This window comes from Arachis ipaensis, chromosome B6, assembly GCF_059453495.1.
Source record: "Arachis ipaensis isolate K30076 ecotype BB chromosome B6, ASM5945349v1, whole genome shotgun sequence".
In the NCBI taxonomy this organism is placed as follows: domain Eukaryota; kingdom Viridiplantae; phylum Streptophyta; class Magnoliopsida; order Fabales; family Fabaceae; genus Arachis; species Arachis ipaensis.
In genome coordinates, this window is record NC_142441.1 from 11,077,566 (window position 1) to 11,093,677 (window position 16,112).

Below are 16,112 nucleotides of genomic sequence, written 5' to 3' on the forward strand. Positions count from 1 at the left end.
GGTAGGGGGGCGGGAGACGACGTGGGCGTGGAGGCAGGAGGAGGGGGGCTGCTGCTAGAGACGATGTCCCTGATCATGGTCGGGGTGCAGCTGGAAGAGGTGCTGCTATGGGGGATGCTAGGCCCGTTCACGGGGGGCATGATGGTGAGTGGTATGGATCTGGTATGGGAGATCCCTCGAGTCAGACTGCCACTGGGCTTGGCATAGGACCGCTCGGAGATTACTTCGTCGGTGTTCCCGGTGACGACCAGACACTTCAGGAGAGTACGCCATGGGTGAGTTCGGGGTCCATGTTTCCAGACTTCCTTGCTGGTGATGGGATTGTCGCCGAGTTCGGTGGACCACATTTCCTTGATGATATCCAGACCATCATGCAGGAGGATGAGGCTGCCCGAGGACGGGGTCAGACGACAGGGACACAGGCTCCGTTAGATGTAGATTTGAACGAGCCTCCCACGGCGGCTCCTGTGCAGGCTTTTGCCCTCGGTGGGACGCCAGCATCCGCACATACTCCTGGGTCACATTCAGTTGCTAGGCCGTCATCATCCAGACCCATACATGTCCCGCCCGGGACGCCCACACAGCCTGCTCCGGATGATGATGGCGATGATATTGAGGATGAGGAGCCGTTTATACAGAGAGGTCAGAGGACACGGGTTCCACGCCGTTGTTTCACGGGGTCGCACCTGTTTAGATGATTGGGGGATGATGGTGTATGATGTCTCTTTATGTTTGTATTATGTATTTTGTTTTTGTTATCGGTGTTATGTCTGAGTGCCCTAGGTCATTATTTCATGCAGCAGTTACGTTGATGTTATCGTATTTTGTATTAGTCACTTCCACAGAATGTGTACTTTGTTTATGTAACTTAATTTTATAATTAGAAAGACATTCAACATACATATGTGGGTCGAAATACAAAATTCATCACTAAAAAATTATAAATGACCATACCTAGAACATCGCTTTCTAACGAAAATAAAATACAACTGACGAAACAAAGACAAATAAAAACAAACAACAGCACGTTCCTATTCATTCCCCCCGTGTGGGTGGCTCCTCCGGCCTGCGAACAACTCCGACGAGTGTGTCCTGCTTGCCTGCATAGGCCACATCTCTTTGGCCGGTTCGGATCTGCCTCATCCATATTGGTACGTATGCGGGTGGACCTCGGACGACCCTCCCTCGCACGCCTCATGTTCGGATCCGGTATAACGGTAGGCCCGTCATATGGTGGTCAGAAACCCTCCAGAATTGGAGGTGTAAATCCCAGCCGATAGACACCGAAAACGGAACTAAGGCGATAGACCTCGTGGACGTATGGCTGCCAAGTAAGACGTGAGTAGGCACAGCATGCCAGTGCGTGTGGACACGGGAAATGAAGTGCTTGGAAGTATCCACAATCACAAGTCTGAGAACCTAGTGAGACCCTGTAGCTACCCAGTGAGAACGAACCAGTCGGAGTCGTTTCTGCTACGGTGTACTCCGAGTTATCCCTATCATAAACAGTCACCGTGAAGCACCTAGCCGTCTTGAGGTTGGCCTCGATACACTTTACCAGGTATTGACTGAATTGTTGTCCGGTGCCCAGCTGCGCCTCGGCCTCCCTCCCCTTACGGACAAATAGCTCTGCCAACCTTCCGTATGTGGCCTTCACCAGCGAGCACACAGGGAGGTTCCTTACCCTCTTCAGGATTGAATTCACACACTCAGAGATATTGGTCGTCATGTGACCGAATCTCCGACCCTCATCACAATACTGGGTCCACAACGAATACTCAATCCGGTTTGCCCATTCACACATTGCCGAATTCTCAGAGCGCAGAATGTCAAACCAGTAGTCGAACTCCACTTCGGTCTTGGCATATGCGGCATTCACAAGAAGCCTCTAGGCGTCCTTGCCCTTGAAGGTGAGGGCGAAATTCGCTGCTACATGTCGAATGCAGAATGCCCGGTATGCAGCCGGAGGTAGCCATCCCCCATCAGGAGCCTCGAGCGCTGCCTTGATGCCGTTATGCCTATCTGAAATAACTAACAGACCTGGCTGAGGTGTCACGTGGTGGCGGAGGTGGGAGAGAAAGAAGGACCAAGACTCAGCATTCTCACCCTCAACTAGTGCAAATGCCACAGGGAGTATGCTGGAGTTCCCGTCTTGTGCAATCGCGACAAGCAACGTTCCCCCATACTTGCCATATAGATGGGTGCCGTCAATACTCACCAACAGCTTGCAATGACGAAAAGCCTCGATACAAGGGGGAACGTCCAGAATAGCCTCTGAAAAAAAGCCTGAGACTCGTCCAGCTGTCCCCCAACTCGAACAGGACAAGTCCTGAGGACTGCAACAGTACCAGACATCGTCAACTGAACTCCTAACACCCACCTAGGAAGCTCGTTGTACGACTCATCCCAGTCCCCATAGATGACAGCAACGGCCTTTTGTTTCGCCATCCATACCCTCCTATACGTAGGCCTGAACCCAAAGTGTGCGGCCGTGGCATTTAGAAGCACCTTGATGTTGACGGATGCATCAGCCCTCACCATTGGCATAATGAACGTCGCTATGACATGGTAGTCCAGACTCCTATGGTCGCTGGAGATGGAGGTGGCGAGACAAGTATGCGGTCCGTTGTACCGTTTGACTTCCCAGATGTCATTGCGCTGCCGGAGACTCAACCGAATCAACCATGTGCACCCATTCCCAAACTCAGAACACTTTCCCACATACCTGCGATAGTCAGACTCAACTACCTTGTACTGTACCCCTCGGCGGATGCTGTAGGTCTTCACACTCAACAGCGCCTCATCTTTATCCTAAAATTGTTGACCAACCTGGAACTCTGTCATACCGGTAGACCCTTCCGTATCTCTAGCGCCAAATCCAGTAAGCTACCCAGGATGTCCATCCTGCCTCATGGCATCCAGGTCCAACGATGAAAAATGGGGTGGGTACTGCTGTGTGCCAGAACTAGATCCACCTGTAGCCCCTCTCGGATCACTCGCTCCGAGATCATCGCCACTGTCATCAGCGATCATATCCGGCTCCACATCATCGTCATCTGGATCATCAAACAATCCTTCACCAACACCAGCCGGTGTAGGACAATGTACTTCGGTCGGAAGATGTTCCCCATATCGAACCTCGTCGCCAACGTTGCCGCTGAGATCAACAGCGAACGAAGGGGAGGCGACAGGCTGGATCTGTGGCTCATACACAGGTACGGAGGATGAAGCAACTGCAGGTCTCGAGCTTGAACCGGCCACCGTGGCTATAGTGTTGGTATTCTGGTTCGAACCACCCGAGCTGTATACCACGTCAACCAACTTTGCCAACAGCTCTGGTGTCCTCACCTCGGGAAACTGCCTGCGACAAAGAAACATGACCTGCAAGTCCTCATCACTCCCGATCGTGAAACAATCATACTTCACCGTATCATGGAGCACCGTGGTTGGAATGCGATAGAAAAACTTCTTAACCCTTTTCACTCCTTCCAGACCAAGCTTCACCAGCACAGAGCTAACGAGGGCATCGTAGCTCGTCATAGGCCTCACGATAATACATAGAGGATCCTTATCGGTGAACTTCACACCGGACCGAGTTTTTCTCTTAATCCCCCCTCTGTGGTGTACCAAGACTAGAAAACTATCCTCACTAGCCATCTCACCTCTCTGTTTAGAGCAACTCACGTTTACAGCATATATATAGAGCTCTGCTTCACAGTAATTCGAATCAACTTCATTCGCACTATATATATAATTCGAATCAACTAATTTCGAATTCACAAACTTTAGTAATTCGAATTAATATGATTCGAACTACATCTAACGTCACTCTTCCTTAGTAATTCGAATTGAATTGATTCGAATTTCTCCTATCTAATTCGATACATATTGTTTCAAACTACTACTACTTCATGCATGCATGTAATTCGACGTTAGTCAATTCGAACTATGTACAAGTATAATTCGAAACGTATAGATTCGAATTATATTAAATTATGCTTTGGTTGAATGGTGTATTAAAATTCATTTTGGCTGAAAATGGCTTAAAATGCCCTTTATTCTAGGCAAAACAATTTTAAAAAAATGGCTTAAAAAAATGTTAGGAGTACTATAAAAATTTGTAATGTCCTAATGACTTAGGACATTAAAGAAATACTCTACATAGTCAATAATAATTTAGAAATTAAAAAAAATATAGTTACAACCGTTATTTACCTAAATTACTAGGACATTACAATTTTTTATAGTACTCCTAACATTTTTTTAAGCCATTTTTTTTAAATTGTTTTGCCTAGAACAAAGGGAATTTTAAGCCATTTTAAGCCATTTTCTATACAAAATAATTTAAAAAAATAGCTTAACAAATGTTAAGAGTACTATAAAAGTTTGTAATATTCTAATAATTTAGGTAAATACTGGTTATAACTATATTTTTTTAATTTCTAAATTATTATTGACTATGTAGAGTATTTCTTTAATGGCTTAAATTATTAGGACATTACACATTTTTATAGTACTCCTAATATCTTTTAAGCCATTTTTTAAAATTATTTTGTATAGAATAAAATATTTTGTTAGCTTTTTTTTAATGCATGAAATAAAATATATATTTCTTAATTTTTAAATTATTAATTTTTTTAATCAATTATTAATTTTTTAATAAAAAATTGGCAGAATTAAATCATGAGTAATTCGAATCAACATGATTCGAATTAGTGTGTGTGCGCGTTTGTGTATAATTCGAATCAACATGATTGTTGATTCGAATTATGTGTGAATAGAGTTCGAATGAACCTGATTCAAACTATATAGTAATGCGCATTGGTGGATTCATGAACCAGTTTTCCATTTGGCTTATTTGTGTAAAATTTCATTCTCCTTGGCTTATTATAGTGTTTTACTATATATGATGATAAATATCTTGATATTAGATCTGCTATAAAACAAATTTTTAGGAATATTATGTTGTATTATATAATTTAGTTATATTTTTTTTATCTTCAATATATATTATTTAAATTGGCATATTTCTAAAAAGGGTTATTCAATTTTTTTTAATTATTAAATCAAATCAGTTACAAATTATGATTAAACTCAAACTTTTATTTATTTTGTCATATTATTATATATATAAATATTAAATTCTTTGATTAAACACTTATTTGCTTACGAAATGATATTATATGTTACTTTTATATTCAATTACTACACAAATATTATATTTTAAGTAATTGTATATTTTATTGTTATTTTGAAAATTATTATATAACTTTAAGATCATTTAATTATATTTATTTTTTTTAAAAGTATTGTCATTATTGGAGAGTAACTAATGTTTATAATAGTCTAAAATTAAAAAATAAAAATATAAAATATTAATATACTGAATTTTTGAAGTATAAATATTGAAGTAAATATATGTGATTATAATAAATGATCATAATTAAAAGTTTTTATTTTATTTCAATTTGTTCAGGACATATTTATCTTAAATTTTATTTTTTTATTAATTAGTATTTTTTATACATTTAATTGTCATTAATTTATATAAATTAAAATGTATAACTTAAAAAAATAGATATGTGTCTAAAAAATAAAAAAATATATTTTTTTGTTAGTGAAAAATTTATGTCGCTTTAGCTTTTTTTTTTTGGCATCATATCTTACATTTTTATTATGATTAAAAGTTAGAGGTAAATTATTAAATATAAATTAGTAAAAAAATATAATACTTAATGAATTATCATAATCACATTTAAAAGTATTTAAGTTATTTTTATATAATAAAAATGATATACTTCAAAAAATATTTGTATATAATTTACTAACAAATATATAAGATATTTATCATAATTTTTATTTTTAATAAAAATCATTGTATTAAAGTGATGCATTTTAAAAATGTATAAATAAATTTTTTATAAAAAAAAATTTTAAGATAGCAAATACAATTTTGTTTTTATTTTATTCTTAACATTTAGTTTTAATTTTACCTTTAGAGTTTCGATATGTTTCAATTAAACCATTAGGGTGAACAACATTAATTATAACTAATTAATTATATTATATGATTTGACCAAAATTAAATAAAAATTAAATTATTTAATAAAAATGATATAATAAGGATACATGTGATTGTATAAAAATGATATAACTTAAACGTTGATTATCTGAGAATTTATTGAGTGGCTAGAATAACTCCACGTCACAAACCAATGAATGCTAGCAATATGGATGATCACAAAAACAGCTAAAAAATGTATTTGCAGGGATTACTCGCATTTTAGGGTTAGATTGGGACACGTGAAATCCTCATGACCTGCCACCCGAAAATGGATGGGAACTTGGGAGTGCAAACGGGCCAAAATCCGTCGGACTGACCCGCATAACCCGACAAAAAAGGAGGGTTGAGCTGAAAATTTGAGACTGCCAAACTTAAAAAGTCTGCCTACCCCGCACTGCCTAATCCATGAGCTTTGGTGCGCTTCGGTGAGACGGTGCAGGTTTTCCCGTTGGGCCAAGCTTTTATTTTGTCAAGACCATCTTTTTACAAATTTCTATGATGTTATTAATCTACAAGAGGATAAAGATGATAATTGAAGATGTTCTATTTATATTTTGGATTATATTTTTATGTTTGATTGATTATAAACTTGAAGATGTTTAATTATATATTTTCGACAATATTTGTTTTGCTTTAGACAACATTGATTTTATTATTTTGTTTCAAAAAATTTGGTTTATAATTATGTTTATTATATATTTATAATTATAATTATTTTATATTTTTAGAAATTATAAATTTATTAAAATTATTGTGAAATTATATATATTATTTAATATTTAATAATTTATAAAAAAATGAAAGCCTGCCAATCCACCAGCCTACCATTAGGTGGGGTAGGAGAAAAATTTTAGACCGCCTTACTAGGCGGGGCGGGCAGGCTAGCCCACCAGATCGTAGATTTTTGGCGAGACAAGACGGGTTTTTCTGTTTGCCACCCCTAATGGGGACACAGACATACGCACCCGCCCCATAGAATAAAATTATTAATTTATCCTAATTTATATATACATAAATTCATTTCTTGAATTTAGTAACCCTAATTTCTGCCTCCAATTCGAATTCTTCCTTTTTCTTTCAAACTCATTCTCAGCCTCGAGCCTCGATCCTCTCTCTTTAACTCACTTTCTCTGCCTCTCAAGTCCGTCACTACATCGCTCAATATCATCCCAAAAAATTATGTTATGTTATTATGTTGGAATATATTTTTATGTTTTCTCCTTTTGAAATGTTATTTTTTATAACAAATATGTTATAAATTGTGTTGAATTATATTGAACTGATTATTTTATGATTATTACATTATGTCTTTTTGTGTTAATTTTTTTCAAAAGTTTACCGAGGAGATCTGCATTTCCTAAGGAGTAATTAAACAAAAACTGAAGAACCTGCAATGACAGAGAAGGAACAGGGATATTTTTTTTTTAAATAGGAGAGAGGGATGAGAAGGGGAATTCTCACGCTCCTCTGAGTACTCATTATCATATCTAACTAGCAACGGAGATCCAATCTGAGTCTATTTAAGAGGGGACGTGAGGACTTCATCTGCATTGAGCCTTTAAGCTAATGAACCTAAGTCGGATTTGGGACCTTAACAATGGATTTTAGTTGATCTTGCTTCCATTGAGGTCTTACTAGGCCCAAATATATCTTAGATTAATATTTTGAGTCATTATTATAGCAAATACTATACTATTTAATATTATAACACTTAATATATGTAAAAGTTGAATATATTTACAAGACATTTTTTAATTCAAATTAAAAAAAATTAATTATCTCTTTTTTACTTTTAAATATTATTTTTAATGTAACAAAAAAAGTAAAAATAACAATAATAACTCACATAATTAAAATATATATATATATATATATATATATATATATATATATATATATTAAGGATTATTATATATGATATATAAATTTTTTTTCTGTAATGAATATTTATATAATTTATTGAACAATTTTTTATCTTAATATTTAATAAATTAACATACAAAATATTATTTAACATATAAGATAAGTAATTTAAGTCATCATCTAGGACAATAAATATAATAGTGTAAATATTTATTTATTTATTTATTTATTTATTAGTAGTGAAAAATATGTAAATAGTATAAACTAATTTTTTTACTATAAAAATAATAATAAAAGTTATTAATTAAGTTAATTACCTAATTAAAAAATTATGAAAAGTTGTTTAAATAATAATAACAGATCACTATTTTTTAATATTACAAAGTTTATGAAAAAAAATTTGGATAATAAATCAATTCTCAATAGATTATACATTAATTCTGTCAAAAAAATAAATAATTAATACATTGGATATTATTATTTACGTGTGTATATATATATATATATATATCGATTATTAAATTTATAATTAATTTTTAATTCCATTTTTGGTAATTAAAATTTAAATGATTGAAATTATTAAATGCTAAATATTTTGCATCTAATCAATTTATTTTTTTATTGAAATTAAAAAAATAGTCATTAATCAATTCTAAATTTAAATTTAAATTTGAGTAAGAAAATAAAAAATATTTTAAATTTTATTTCACTAACCAAAATTAATTTTAAGATAAGAAATTATTTTGCACATCATATATATATAGATATTATGGTCATTTGTTATTTTTTAATAGTAAATATTATCAAATAAAATGGTATAAGAAATTAGAAAAAAATGTATTTATAAATTTAGGAAATATTAATTTATTTTTTAATAGAATAAATTATATATTGAATAACAAAAGTTATTATTGGTTTCTCTTTACACTAATTAATACTCAATGATGGTGTTTCGATACACCATGTTATCAAGAAATATTAATCAATCTAATAACTTTTGTAATGACATAAGTTTATGAATTTGAAAATTTAAAAATTATTTCATAAAATGTGAAGTTTTAACAAGTAACAATGTTGATCATATTGTTTTGACTTTAAGAATGAATATGATACCAATAAATAAAAGTGTCCTAAGTAAATTTCAACAAAGACAAAAGTCCATAAGTATTGCTATTAATGAAAAATTAATTTATTTTAAAGACAAATAAATTTTTTTTCTACGAATTTTCTAACTCGGCAAGTTGAGGATTAATCCACCACATATTGATACTCTATTTAGTAAGGGTGAGATTGGAACTTTAAATACTTGCTTAAGCAGACAAATAAGATAATCATTCAACCAATTCAAATTGATTAAAATAAATATTAATTATTTTTAATATTTTTAAATTATAAAATATTTATAATAATAATTACTATATATATTTTTTATTTAAATTTTAATAAAAAATTTTTTATATAATTTTATGGCACGTTCCTACACTAGTTAATAGGAGTTAAAATAGGAAGAAGTCATTTCAATTAGTGGTACTGTTGATCAACATTCAAGGGACTTAATTGCTAAAATTATGAAAGGCAAAAATAAAAAGCAAGATTCACTCTACAAGTGAAGACAAGATTAATTCAAAAGATGCTATAGTGGAAAATGATAATGCTATGCAAGAAATATAATTTTGATTTGATTATAAAATAATAAAAATACTAAATGCCTCTGTAAGTTAATTTTTTTTCATATTAAAATGTCTTATTATGATAAATATAAACAAAAATTAAAATACCGTTTAGTTCTTTTTTAAAGGATAAAATACTTTTTAAGTGTTCATTTTAAGAAATTCAAATTTAACATTAAAAGATCTTTTTAATTAACTTTATAGGACTATTCTTGAGATCTCGCAGTGATCAAACATTGTGGTTAACAAAAACAAAAGGATAAATTTTGTTATGAAATAAAAATTTGTTGAAGGAAAAATGTTAATATAGATCAAGGGATAAAAAATCTATTGATGTTTTAAAAAACAAGATTTACAAGAGAATAAATACGATTATACTGTACTTTTAATAAATTGAATTATTAATAAATATAATTTTTTAACTTTTACGAATGTAACGAATCAAAAAATAAAAATATATTAATTTACATTGCTAAAATATTTATAAAAGTCACTATTAATAGAAGATCTATTTCGTATAATTTTTTTAATTGTTAATAAAATAATAATTTATAAAATAAAAAATATATTTTATTATTAAGACTATTTAATAATAATGTTATAAAATTTTTTATTTTGAGGGTTAGAAACCGGAAAGCAAAAATAGAAACCAAAATCCAAAAAAGACAAGTAAAAAGGAGTACGTACTCCCTTAGTCCCTTCACATACTTAAAGAACAAATTAAGCGATCCTTTTCAAGATAAGGGTTCCCATAACATCAAGGGCTGTACCAGGGTGTAAATCGAGAGTTGGAATATAAAAAATTTGGAGATCATGGTGGAGGTTTTGACCTTTTTCTTTTAACCCAGTCATTTACAATATTTGTATATAATATTTAATTTATTTTTAATATATATTTTATATTTATTATGTATTCTATATAAATGATAAATTTTTTTGGTACAATAATATAGTTATATATAAAATTATAAATTTTAAAAATAAAAATATCTATTTTTAATTATAATTGCACAAAATATTAAAATTTAATGCTATTTTTTTTAAAAATAAATGGCTACATTTAGTTGTTTTTATTGTGTTTATAAATATTTTTAAAATGTTTCTATTTTTTTTCTATCAAATTTTTGAGTTGAGAGATATTTTGGTAGTTTATCAAAATATTTTCCATCTATATTTTTGAACATTATTAACTTCTGCTGTTCCTATAATATTTCTCAACTAACTTAAAAATAGAGCTGAGTCCACCAGTTTTTTTGTACTTTGAACTCTTTATCTAAGAAACACGCGCAGGGGTGTCTCCCTCAAAATGCAGTCCCTTTTAGAATAATTTGTTTTGTTGTTGCAAGAGAGGGGCTAAAAGCTCATACCCCATAGGGCCCAGGACCACGAACAAAACACAAGGAATGTTATACACCGTTGGCAAGAGGCTGATTAAAGATGAAGAGGGTGGGCTTAACGTAGCCCATTACCCAAAAATTAATCAGATTTCCATTAACAAAAGTGCGGCGGATTGGCAGTCGGGCAGAGCATCTAACGACCTAACCGCGAAATTGGCAGCCCGTGATCTCTTCTTCTCAATACTCTCATTATTTACGGTGAAACTTCGGGAATTTGGAAAAGAGAAAGGAATCGACTATGAGAACTCTTGCAAAATTTATTTGTCGTTCTCTTTGTATCTTGCCCAAGCACTTCCAATTAACTCCGCCATTCTCACACCCAATATTCCACCCTCGAATTCCATCTTTACTACGTTTTTACTCTGCCGGTACCTCATTCCATTCTTTTCTTCTTTATTTAAAATTTATTGTATTAATTTCTTGATGATGGATCGTTAGAGCTTGTGAAATTCATTTATAGCTAGAAGATTGATCGCATTTGAATTGATTCGTTAACAGAAGTGCAACCTCAACTATCTACGGAGCTCTTGAGCATAATGGAACAGAGACTATCTGCTATTGAGTACAGGTCTGCCACTCTCAACAATCTTCTCAATCAGGTAATGCAATGCCTTATTTCATTTCTCTTGTTTCTTCACAATTTCTAAGTTCAAATTTCACTCTTCATGCTCTATCTTATGTTTTAATTTTTCTTGTTATTTGAAGACAGCCCGAAATACCACCATCAGAATACGCAAGAGCAAATAAGGAGCTTCGTAAACTGAGCAGTTCGTTACACCTTATTAACGAGTTGAGGGCTAAACAGAAGGTATTGAACTCTCTTCATCATGTTTCTTTCAATAAAGAGTAATGTTAAGAAGCTTGTTTTGTTTTGTTTGGTTTTGTCTTGCGTTAGCTTGTGTTATTTTTTTCTACTGTGTGCAGGAAATTGATGGCTTGAAGTCACTGGTGGCTGAATGTTCCGATGACAAAGACATGCTTAACATGGCGACAGAGGAAATGGGACAAGCCATAGAGGAAGAACGAAGACTGCAACATTTGCTGTTGAAGTCCTTACTTCCTAAGGATGATGCTGATGAAAGGGACTGCATTTTGGAGGTCAGAGCAGGCACTGGTGGGGAGGAGGCTTCTTTGTTTGCAATGGACATTTTCAAAATGTAAGGTTGCATTTGTGTTATCGAAATCAAATGGAAACTATTATTACAGTTTTCTAAAAAGTGATATTGTCTAACATAATACAGGTACGAAAAGTATGCTCACAAGAATGGCTGGAAATTTGTAGTAGTAGATATTGCTCAATCAGATTTTAAAGGATACAAGGTACATATTTTATACATTTTGTTTTTGTATGATCTGATTTCTGTGCTTTCCTCAAGTTCTTGATATAATAGAACTGCATTTCATCCTGCATCTGATGGATTTCTTGATTGAACTTTACTTTCTCAGGAAGCTAGTGCAGCAATTGCAGGAGATGGTGCTTTTGGGAAACTAAAATTTGAAAGTGGAATACATAGAGTACAGGTTTTGGCTACAACCGTTTACCATCCATGAACAAATCTACTTTCTATCATTTGCTGACTTCTTTCTTTTTTGTTTAAAAAAAAAAAACAACAAAATAAAAGAGAGTTCCGGTGACAGAAAAATTAGGTCGAGTTCATACCAGTGCTGTTTCTGTCGCAATCCTCCCCCAGGCTGACGAGGTAATTAAATAATTAATAGCTTATCAAAATTGAGCACATTTTATTTAAGTATATGAAGTAGTAGTTTTAACATTTTGTTCTCTGGACATAATTCAAAGGGAAAGGGTATCCTATAATTTATGTACAGTCTAGTATGAGACAATATGATATGTTCCTACTTGTCTTTGCTTTTGTGCCGTTATGCAGGTTGATGTTCAATTGAAGAATGAAGACTTAAAAATTGATACCTACAGATCTGGTGGTTCGGGTGGTCAGCATGCAAATACAACAAACAGTGCTGTTAGAATAACTCACATTCCGACTGGGATTACAGTTGCTATACAAGATGAGCGTTCTCAACATCAAGTGAGTATTTTCAAAAGATTGGGTATAATTTTCGTTTGAATGATTTTAACAAGAAATGTGTTCCATCAGTTAAGGTATCTCAAATTTGATGCACAGCTTGTATTCCTTGGCTATTTTTTTGTTTAGAGAAAGCAACTTTGCAGTATTGATAGTTTGATACATTTTATTCTCAATACTTTCTGAGTGCATGGATTGACTTATCAACCTGAAGAAAAGCTAGAAAACATATTGGAAGCTTATTGACTGTTATGTCTTTCTATTTAGTTTGTTGATGAATTCAATATTTTGTTGCTGTGGACATTTCTCGTAATTGTGTGTTTATGTTTGTCTTTTTTTTTTTTTTTTGCTTCTTTACATTGTACATATGTTTCCTTATTTCTTTTAGAACAAGGCCAAAGCACTTAAAGTACTGTGTGCAAAGCTATTTGAAATGGAAAGGGTCCGAGCTCATAGTACACGATCAAAACTTCGGTCAGAACAGGTAGGAGAGTTTTTTTGGTTGTGAACTGTGTTGAATTGCCTATACCTTAGTTTGCTTTTTGGATTGACTTCGAGTTTGTCAAACTGTAAAGATTGGCAGCGGTGATAGATCTGAACGCATCCGGACATACAACTTTCCTCAAGGTCGTGTCACCGATCATAGAGTTGGTATAACTTATCACTCAATAGATGATGTGATGCAAGGTGAGAATCTTGAGGTATTTATTGATGCTCTTTTATTGCAAGAAGAAATGGATGCAATTGCAACTTTTAGTTCTTCTCAGTAACACCAACTGATGGAACCAAGCATTACTGATTAGTGACTGTTAGTTCGGGGACTCATTTTTGTACTTCCCATGCTGAAAAAGAAAGGTTATTGTATTTTGAATAAGATATGCTAGATTTAGAGAGAAAAAAAAAGTTGAAATTCTGATAGCATAGTATCCAATGATGTGTGTATGATTATTTGATAATATAATTACACGATATATTTGTTCGCTTGTGTTTCCCATTTCAGATTATATCCCTTTATTTTTCAACTTTGCTTTTGCACTAAAACTCTTGCCTTTCAAAAGAGCAGAGTATATTTTGACAAAATCCAATAAAGGAAAAAGAGTATAGTATGACTTAAATTAAGAATATGCACAAAATTAAATCATTTTGCTAATATGAAAATGTTTTTAAATAATTAAATCATTTCGTGTCTAATCACCAAAAAAAAAAATAATTTGGTGTCCAATCTTAGAACGTTAAAGCGTTTTTAAATTCATAACCACGACAAGTCACTTACTTTTCTTGCAAGACATAACATTGAACTATGAAAGATCAATGATAAATTGATAACGATAATTAAAAAGTGATAAATAGCTTTAGGTTTGCCTTCTCTGCCCTACCATGGTACAAGTATATTATGTTAGAAAAATATTCCACATATTTATTTTATTTGATACATCAAATTAACATAAGATAAATGTTAGGAGACTAATATTTTTAATGGTAAAACATGAAGAATTGGTTAGTATTAGCTCAAATGCAAGATAAATATAATAAAAAAATTGATCTATTAACATTTTTCCTAATACAAATCTGTTTACTTATTAAATTGAGTGAGAAACTTGTCTTATATATTATTTATGACAGAGAAATGTTCATTATAATATTGTGCGAGACAAAAAAATAAATACAACTTATAATATGGTTTGGCTTAAGGTACTTATTAGTTTATGCTAATTGTTACCCCTTTTTTCTCTTTATTTGGCTACTTCACAAGAAACCGAAACTTCAGATTTCTTTTGAAGCAGAAGCACTCCTGTTGTTCCTAAATGTTCCTTTGTTACTAGTTGCATGTTTGTATTTGTGTTCAATCCATACACTGCTAAGTTTATTGAAAAGCATGATATTTGTTCCTAAATGTTCCTTTGTTACTAGTTGCATGTTTGTATTTGTGTTCAATCCATACACTGCAAAGTTTATGATATTTCGGCCCAATCTAGCCTAACATTAACGTAATGTTGTAACTTGTAATATTCAATTGCAAAGTGATGGTAATAAGTGGCTAAGAGAAGGGGCTTGAATCTTAGTCCATTTTTTTGAATATTAATTTCTGTTTTTTTAAAAAAATTTCAGGAGATATTTCTGCTTTTGTCTGATAACAAGTCAAGAGACATTTTTTTTTGTTTCGTAACGAGTTATGAGATATTTTTTATTTTTGTTTCCTACACTATAGAAACAGAATAGGAGTAGAAGAGAAAGAGAAAATCACACCAAGATGTATCTTGATTCAACTGCTAAGTGCAATGCAGCCTACATCCAGTCTCTGTCACAATAGTGACGGAATTTCACTATAATCATAAGATTACAAACACCAATTCTTCCCTAGCATCTACCCAATCCTATCTGGGACAAATTCAAATTCTATTTCCAAATTTGAACTTGACTTGGACTCCTACCAAGCTTTCAACTGCAAAGTGCTAACCCAATTTGCAAGGGAATCCCCTCAAGATCATGACAACAAAACAGAAATACATACAAATAATTTCTGAGATAACTATAGCTTTTTCTTTAACTCTCTGTCTTTTTTCACTTATTGACTTTTTCTTACAAAACCTCATAGTTTGCCTTTTACCAATAAAACATAGACAGACTCACTGAAAAAAAGAAATATTCAATAAAAATCATGAAGGAGAAGAATAAACAGCTCAAAGAGTTATGGGAACCCAAACGTGTGCTCTCACTCCTTGATCTCAAACCTTGGCCATTCACCCTTATTATAGAAGGGGAAGCTTCCAAGATTGAAACCGGTTCAACCAAGCAACTTCTTCTCCAACCAAAAACAGCTTCAGTTCCGACAGAGAGAAGAGAGAGAGAATACCAAAAACTAACATGCAAGTACCTCTCTCAACCCTTTTCATCAAACTTTTTCAATCTGAGCTCTTGATCTTGACTTTGGCTCCAAGAAAGAATTTCAACCCTTGATGATTCTCTGGTCCTTGATAGCTCCAACATTTTCATATTTGCTTCTTCCTCTTCGTAACTCCAGTAGCTACCTTCTCTCTTGGATGAACAAAAACGGAACAGAGCTTTAGCCACAGAG

At 32.9% G+C, this 16,112-nt stretch overlaps 3 protein-coding genes across 3 annotated transcripts; 1 reads left to right on the plus strand and 2 right to left on the minus strand.

Annotated features, from left to right (window-relative positions):
• Nucleotides 1-1,237: 1,237 nt before the first annotated feature.
• Nucleotides 1,238-1,804, minus strand: LOC148554609 (uncharacterized). The gene has a single exon (XM_088490403.1). The coding sequence runs from the start codon at nt 1,802-1,804 to the stop codon at nt 1,238-1,240; it is 567 nt and encodes a 188-aa protein (XP_088346529.1).
• An 84-nt stretch (nt 1,805-1,888) lies between these two features.
• On the minus strand, nt 1,889-3,657 carry LOC107646576 (uncharacterized). The gene is made up of 4 exons (XM_016350753.1): nt 3,422-3,657; nt 2,891-3,301; nt 2,381-2,773; nt 1,889-2,336 (listed from the first exon to the last, which is right to left on the minus strand). The coding sequence occupies exons 1-4, from the start codon at nt 3,655-3,657 to the stop codon at nt 1,889-1,891; spliced, it is 1,488 nt and encodes a 495-aa protein (XP_016206239.1).
• A 7,439-nt stretch (nt 3,658-11,096) lies between these two features.
• On the plus strand, nt 11,097-14,016 carry LOC107646024 (peptide chain release factor 1, mitochondrial). The gene is made up of 10 exons (XM_016350207.3): nt 11,097-11,362; nt 11,493-11,593; nt 11,704-11,802; nt 11,919-12,151; nt 12,236-12,314; nt 12,441-12,515; nt 12,617-12,694; nt 12,881-13,039; nt 13,425-13,520; nt 13,612-14,016. The coding sequence occupies exons 1-10, from the start codon at nt 11,233-11,235 to the stop codon at nt 13,804-13,806; spliced, it is 1,245 nt and encodes a 414-aa protein (XP_016205693.1). The 5' UTR covers nt 11,097-11,232; the 3' UTR covers nt 13,807-14,016.
• Nucleotides 14,017-16,112: the final 2,096 nt, after the last annotated feature.

Excerpts from the sequence above, each read along its gene's own strand:
- LOC148554609 (XM_088490403.1), bottom strand. The coding sequence starts at position 1,804 with ATGTGTGAATGGGCAAACCGGATTGAGTATTCGTTGTGGACCCAGTAT.
- LOC107646576 (XM_016350753.1), bottom strand. The coding sequence starts at position 3,657 with ATGGCTAGTGAGGATAGTTTTCTAGTCTTGGTACACCACAGAGGGGGG. Across the intron at positions 2,774-2,890 it reads AGGCAGGATGGACATCCTGG|CATCCGCCGAGGGGTACAGT; the intron begins GTAGCTTACTGG and ends GAAGACCTACAG. Across the intron at positions 2,337-2,380 it reads TCGTACAACGAGCTTCCTAG|TCCTCAGGACTTGTCCTGTT; the intron begins GTGGGTGTTAGG and ends GTACTGTTGCAG.
- LOC107646024 (XM_016350207.3), top strand. The coding sequence starts at position 11,233 with ATGAGAACTCTTGCAAAATTTATTTGTCGTTCTCTTTGTATCTTGCCC. Across the intron at positions 11,803-11,918 it reads AGTTGAGGGCTAAACAGAAG|GAAATTGATGGCTTGAAGTC; the intron begins GTATTGAACTCT and ends TACTGTGTGCAG. Across the intron at positions 12,695-12,880 it reads TCCTCCCCCAGGCTGACGAG|GTTGATGTTCAATTGAAGAA; the intron begins GTAATTAAATAA and ends GCCGTTATGCAG.